A 6,743-nucleotide genomic window follows, 5' to 3' on the forward strand; every position below is an offset into this window, starting at 1 on the left:
CAGTGCGATTGGCACAGGACAGAGCAGAGTTTAGGGCTGTTGTACATAGGGTCGCTATGAGTTGCAAGCGACTCGATGGCACATAACAACAACAACAATAATTGATGACAGGACAGTTGAGTCTAGAAGTTACTGCAGTAATTTTATATACCTTCATTTTGAAATTACTCAAAATCAGCTTTAGATAGGATTCTTAAGAAGTTTAACAGGGATCATTCTGGGGACTGACTTTGTGTTTTTTGTTGTTCTCTCAACAGAATACATCCAGGCAGTGTCAGGACCATGTTTCAGAATTCACCCCTATTGCCTCTCTACAAAGCCCAAACTATCAAAGCAATGAACTCACCAGTTCCTCGGCCACGCGGTCTAGTTATCACTCTAAAAAAGTGATGTTAACATTCTGGAATAGCAAGGAGCATTTAGTACTCCCACCCATTTTTGGTCTTTCAAGTAATTATTGCAATTCCAGTACAAGACACTACTATCATGGGTCCAGTCTGGAAACACCTGTATGATGGACAGATCACCAATTCAAGCCTTTAAGAACTGCATTCTTGAGTGTATGTGTGTTAGTGTATGAGTCTGCTTTTTCCTTTGTTTTCAAAGGAGGAAAGAAATGTGTAACAGAACTTGTAAGAGGCGCTGAGCTTGACATTCTGGACTGCGCATTTTATCATTTCTTCCAGGTCTGGTGACTTCTCATATTTTCCTCTGTACATTTGGTTGGACAACCTTTTGGTAGGAGGACTTTCTGATCCTGTTAAGCCTGGTAGCAATGGAAGTCCTCTTTACCCCAAGTCAAGGATTTTGTGTCTTTACCCCCTGTCATCTTCTCTCATTGGTATTACTTGAAGAGACTAGCTCATCAAATGATCTGCATCTGGAGATCAGCAGTTCAACTTTGAACCAGAAGCAGTCACCTCATACATCCCCAGTGACATCATCTTAAGCATGTTCGACAGCTGTGTTCCTTTGATTTTACTCACCCTTGCCTCCTCCTGTGCTCTCTAGAACAAATTAGTGTTGTCTCTGCACTCGTTTTCTCTAGGAACTCCCTAATACTTCTGTTTTTTGAAATGGCCAAACTAGACATTCAAATAATTTAATCTTTTTTCCATTAAAATCATAGATCTTCCTTTTGCTTTGTTCATCTATTATATAGTGAAGCTGATTTTAATGGATTAAATCTGTTTTGTTGAGATGTTAATCCTATATGTTTATGAATATTTCTTAGTTTATGTCTTCTCTTTTTTCTATCACCTAGTTGCCTCTGTGAAAGGGAAAAAAAATCTGTATTTATGTGTGAGGAATAGATACTGTTGTTAATGTAAGCTTTTCCAATAGACATTTTGAGATATTTATCAATTACACTCCAAAGGATAAAGTTTACCTGTTTACTCTCTTTGGAAATATTTTTTTTATATGTTTTAGAGAAAGAAGTGTTGGTTTCCGGTATTGTAAGGAAACTGTAAGGGGGGCCCTGCTAATGCAATGAATGATTGTTCAACTGCTAACCATAAAATGATTGGCAGCTGGAACCCACCACCCGCTGGAAGAAGAAAACTATGGTGGTCTGCTGTGATAAGATTTAGCCTTGGAAACTATGTGCATTCCTACTCTGCCCTATAAAGTTGCTGTGAATCTGAATTAACAGCAGTGAGTTTTGAGTGTTAATCATCTGGCTACAATGGACATCTCTGGTAGTTCACATCTACTGGAAGCTGAAAGAAAGGTGGGCAATCCCCTCCTGTGCACTTTACAATCTTGGAAGCTCGATGAAGCATCAGGTATGAGTTGTGAATTGTAACGTGACAGCAGTGAGATGAGGTGAAAGATTTGATCGTATAGGGGCCCTTGTGGTATAGTGGTTATTTTTTTTATTCTACTGCTAACAAAAAGGTTGGCAGTTAGAGCACTAACTGCTTCTATAAAAATTTACAGCCCCGAAACCCTTGGGCAGTTCTACACTGACCTATAAGGTTGCTGTGAGCTGGAATCAACTCCATGGCAGTGGGCTTGGTTTCTTTCTTTTTTTTTTTTTTTTTTAATGGTAATGCTGGGATTTCCCCTTTAGCTCTAGTTTTGGAGAGATAACCACTAGAGGGTGTGCCTCTACCAAAATAGATTTCAGGCTGAACTGGCTAGAATAACAAGATGCCCTTTTATGGTTGGTTGGTTGGTTGGTTGGTTGGTTGTTTTTTTTAAAAAAAGCTGTTATCACCATCTTAAACTTTCCCCAGTCAGTGTTCTATAGTCATTACCAAACCTTGATTCTTCCACTCATGGATAGAGCCTTTATTTTAAGATTTCTGTCTAGAATGTCATTTGGGATGGGCAAACAATCAACAAGACTGTTCTACTCCCAATTTTTCCCCTTTTTCTGTAATATTCCTTTTTCTAAAGGAGCTCTGATGCTGCAGTGATTAAGTGCTCAGCCATTAACTGAAAGGTCAGGAGTGTAAAAGTCTGCAGTAGAGATACGTAGCGGTCTCCTTCTGTGAGGATCATAGCATTGGATATTTCTACCCTGTCCTGAGGGTTCACTAAGTTGGAATTGACTTCATGACAATGGGGTTGATTTTTTAGGTTTTTCTTTAAAATTTTATTTCTAAAAACACTCTGATAAGAACTTAATGGTCCTTAAATAAAATATCTCCATTTGAGATTGAAACTTAGACATTAAAATAAATGTCTTTTAAAACACATCACCCTAAAACTAAAAGGAAGCTCCTTACGCAGTAGTTGACTGCATATTATGAAAATTGGTAGTCTTTTATAGAGTGAACCCTGAGATCTAGTTCTGTGGTGTTTGATGTTAGATACTTCAGGAAGTTCAAATTTCCGTTTGATTATATAATGATTCACCTGTAGAATATGTATTTGAACTAAAAGATAAATATGTTCCTAAAGGAGGCTTAAAGTTAAGAACAGTGAAGTAGTTGTAAAAGTGAACTGTAAACACCATACCAAAGATTAAGATAATGAAGGTTTAACTTAGAATAATGGAGAAGACACCATTTTTTTGTCCTCAAGATTGTCTACTGTTTCATAAAAGCCCTTTCAGTTCCCACTCTGCCATCACATCATCTAACTGTCACAATGTTAGGTATATGGTGACTGCATGCTTGGCAGTCAGTCACAGTTCAAACTAGACCCTGCAAAACAATGGTCTGTGTGTTTTTACAGTAATTTTTAAGAACCTAATATGTGGGCATATACTATATACCTGTAGGGGCAACAGATTCTCTGTATGTTTAGTTAACAAATTATTTGTATGTATTTTTTTAGAAATCTTGAAATTGCCTTTGCACTGAAGTATTTTCATAGCTGTTTATATCTCTTTTAGGCATTTCTTTGTTAGCATACCATATCTAATTTTTAAAGTTTTTTAAGTTAGTGAAATTTTGGCCACTTATATTTAAATTCTGGTGAGGGTTTTGGCTGAATGTTTCAATATATGATGAATGTGAATTTTTCAGGTTGTTTTTATTCTTTATACCTCTTATTTGTTGATATTTCTGATGGCAGTGATTGTTGAAAGACATATTGAAAAGTACAGTAATTTTCTATGCTTTTTCTTTGCACTTCACTGCAGTTTCATCTGCTTTCCCCATTTTTGTTCATAATTTCCATTCTTCCACCTTAAAAACTACAAAGTTCTTGTTTAATGGTTAAATGTGCTGGACCCCAGTTCTGCCCTGACATTTATCACATACCTCAGATTATTCATGTCTTATAAAAGCCACTAAACTTTTACACTTCCCCAAATTTATTTTAGAAAATTATGTGTGAAATCATTAACTAGATGTGCCTAGTAATTTTAAAAATGGAAGAGGCACAAGTTTAAAAATGGAAGAAGGAAAAGAACTTTGAAATGACATTTTACTTAGAATTTAATACAATTTTGCATCTTAGAGTACTTAGTATTTACTTGCCTTAAACTACATTTAAAGCAAGTAATATCACCTTCAAGTATTTATTTTAGAAAATCTTCACAGCTGCATGTGTTTTAATAAATTGCCATTGTAAGCTACCATTTTATTCCAAATGTATGGTTCCTAATTCCCATTCCATTCCCTTAAAAACAATTCTTATAAATGCATGAGTAATCTTAATTCTTTTGCTTTCAACTTCACCTTCACACGCAGCTGTGTGCATACATGTATGCAAGCATGTATATACACAGACACATATACTCCATACATCTTGATTATCCCTGCCTTCTTCCACAAGGGATCATGAGGGGGTCACTTCGTCCACATCTGGGAAGATAAAGCTTCCTTAAACCTTCTAAGCCTCAGTTTAAGCAGAGGCTCTTCCTTGACCTGTAAGCTTTTGTACAGAAGACAGTGGGACTTGAAGCCATAGCTTCATATTACAAACAACTCATTGAAGCATATAACAATTCCTGGGAATAAGTTTGTTCCATTTCAGAGACGTTCAGCTTCCCCAGTTTAATCCACAGCAAATCTAACACTCAAATGAGGTGGCCAGGACACAGAATCTGGAAGCCACCAGCACTCCACATCATACTTGCATTCTTCTAGGAGCTGGGCTGCCACCACCGCAGGAGAGTTGTCCCCATGCCACAAGTCAGCTAGGGAAGAGCAAGGTTGCTTTTGCTGGGTGACTAATCTTAAAATCCAAGCCAGCCCATTCCTGTGCATTACTATTTGAATAAGAGAGTGAACAAAGCAAAGTGAAAATACCCTTGTGATTTGTAGCTCTCCTAAGACACTGATAATATGATGGTATGTGCCTGGACTAATAAATTGTAGATTTTGGAGATTTAGATCAAGGCAAGCAAAAAATTAATACGTTTATATGATACATTTTATATACTTCTTAGTTTGACTTGCTGAGCTTTTTGCAGCTTTAACTACAGTCTCATACATGCTGTTAAACTTTTAAATTGTTAGATATCAACCAGATGTGCAGTGCAACCTTAAGGAAGGGGTTTTTTTTTTAATCTTTTTTTAACCACTGATGTTCATATGTTTTGCACTGACTTAAAATGAATTAATGCAGCCACTTCTATTTCATCTTAATATTTATTTGACAGCTTAATAACGTGGTCTGCAGTCTCTTGCATTCTACATTTCCTTTGGAAGTTACCCATTTGTAACACTGAAACAGGAAAAATGTCAGTTGATAAATGCATTATTTTGTTAGCTGGGAGGTGAATGGGAATGAGAATCATTGATTTGTGTCTATAAACAAAGCTTTAATGAAAATGTTGAAAGTATTATGAAAGTGTGATTCTACTTTTGCAGAAAAAATATAAAGATCTGTTTATATAGCTTTATTTTTTATCTTACTGAAATCTACAGAATTTTAATATGTATGTATACATTGTCTCTGACTTAAAATTATAATATGTGTATGTATTGCCATTAAAAATGTCCATTCATTATGTAATGTAATAAAAGAGAATCTTCCAAAATGTATTTAATATGAATGGTATCTATAATTAATCATCATCAATATGAGAATTTATTTTTTAATGATTATATGTAGTAGGTGCATTTAACATAATAAATCAACCTCCAGACAGTAATATTTAACTGATAATTCTTTAACTTACTTTGGCAATTAAATTTTGAATTAATCCAATTCTTACATTTCTGTAAAGTTTCTTTTGTATGCTAATGGTTTTAATATGCTTTCCTTGTAGATAAAGTATGATTGAATAATAATTATAACTTTTCTGTAGATTCTCTAAGTGGGAGACTTAATTTGCTGGCAATAAAGAAAAAATCTTGTTTAGTTATTTTATCAATAAATAGAAGTTGAACTTAAATTTTTAACAAAAACTATAGAATGAAAACACTTTGAAAGGCCATTTCTGTTTGGAGCAAAAGTGGGAAAGACAGAAACTCCACAACTTTCTTGAAAGTTTGTGGGGAAGGGGAAAGCCTACATTCTTGTGGCCATTGCTGTGGCTTCAGCTTGATCTCTGTGCACTCACTCACTAACTGGGCTGTTCCTGCTGTATAATGTGTGCACCAGACCTTCTCCTACAGTCACCGAACTTCCAACAGCAGCAGACTAGACTAGATGTTTACAGACTTACCATACACGTGTGGAGAATAAACCCTGCTCTATCCTGTGACAAGCTTATTGTCTCTGACACACATACCCACATTAACCCAGTCACTGAATCAGTCCACCTCATAGAGGGTCTTCCTCTTCTGCGCTGTCCCTCCACCCTCCCAAGCAGGACGTCCCTCTCCAAGGACTGGTCCCTCTTTGCAACATGTCCAAAGTATGTCAGGCGAAGCTTCAGAATTCTTGCCTCCAGGGAGCAACCTAGTCTCACCTCCAGGATGAACCTGTTTTATCTCTTAGCAGTCCATGGGTATATGCAGTATTCTTCTCCAACACCATAGCTCAAAGGCATCAATCCTCCTGTCCTCCCTAGTCATTGTCCAGCTTTCTGATGCATAGCAAGTGACTACAATAGCAATCAAACAATGAGAGTGAGTGGTTACATCTGTATTGAAATATACCTATGTGTGTACACACGTATAGTCATATACATATAACATTTTGTGTAAGCGTTCATCAGAAACATTTAAATGAGATTGGTGTCATGAACATGAGCCATGGGGTTGATTTTTTATTTTAGAAAAATTAGGATAGATGAAACTAGAATGATAATGCATGTGATGATATTAGAACACACTGTAGCTTTAACAAAGAACTAGTGTTCACTGCCATAGGATAGATTCTAATAAGTGTTG

General features: G+C 36.2%; 1 protein-coding gene across 1 annotated transcript in view; it reads left to right on the top strand.

Moving 5' to 3' along the window:
- The window catches only part of ATP11A (ATPase, class VI, type 11A), a 188,997-nt gene extending 188,482 nt beyond the window's left edge, over positions 1-515 (top strand). The window contains exon 28 of the mRNA XM_006883954.1: positions 258-515. Coding sequence (XP_006884016.1) covers positions 258-515 — 258 coding nt within the window. The remainder of the gene's footprint in view (positions 1-257) is intronic.
- The last annotated feature ends 6,228 nt before the right edge of the window (positions 516-6,743 follow it).

This window comes from Elephantulus edwardii, unplaced genomic scaffold (assembly GCF_000299155.1).
Source record: "Elephantulus edwardii isolate Elephantulus edwardi_28Jun2011 unplaced genomic scaffold, EleEdw1.0 scaffold00030, whole genome shotgun sequence".
Lineage (NCBI taxonomy): Eukaryota > Metazoa > Chordata > Mammalia > Macroscelidea > Macroscelididae > Elephantulus > Elephantulus edwardii.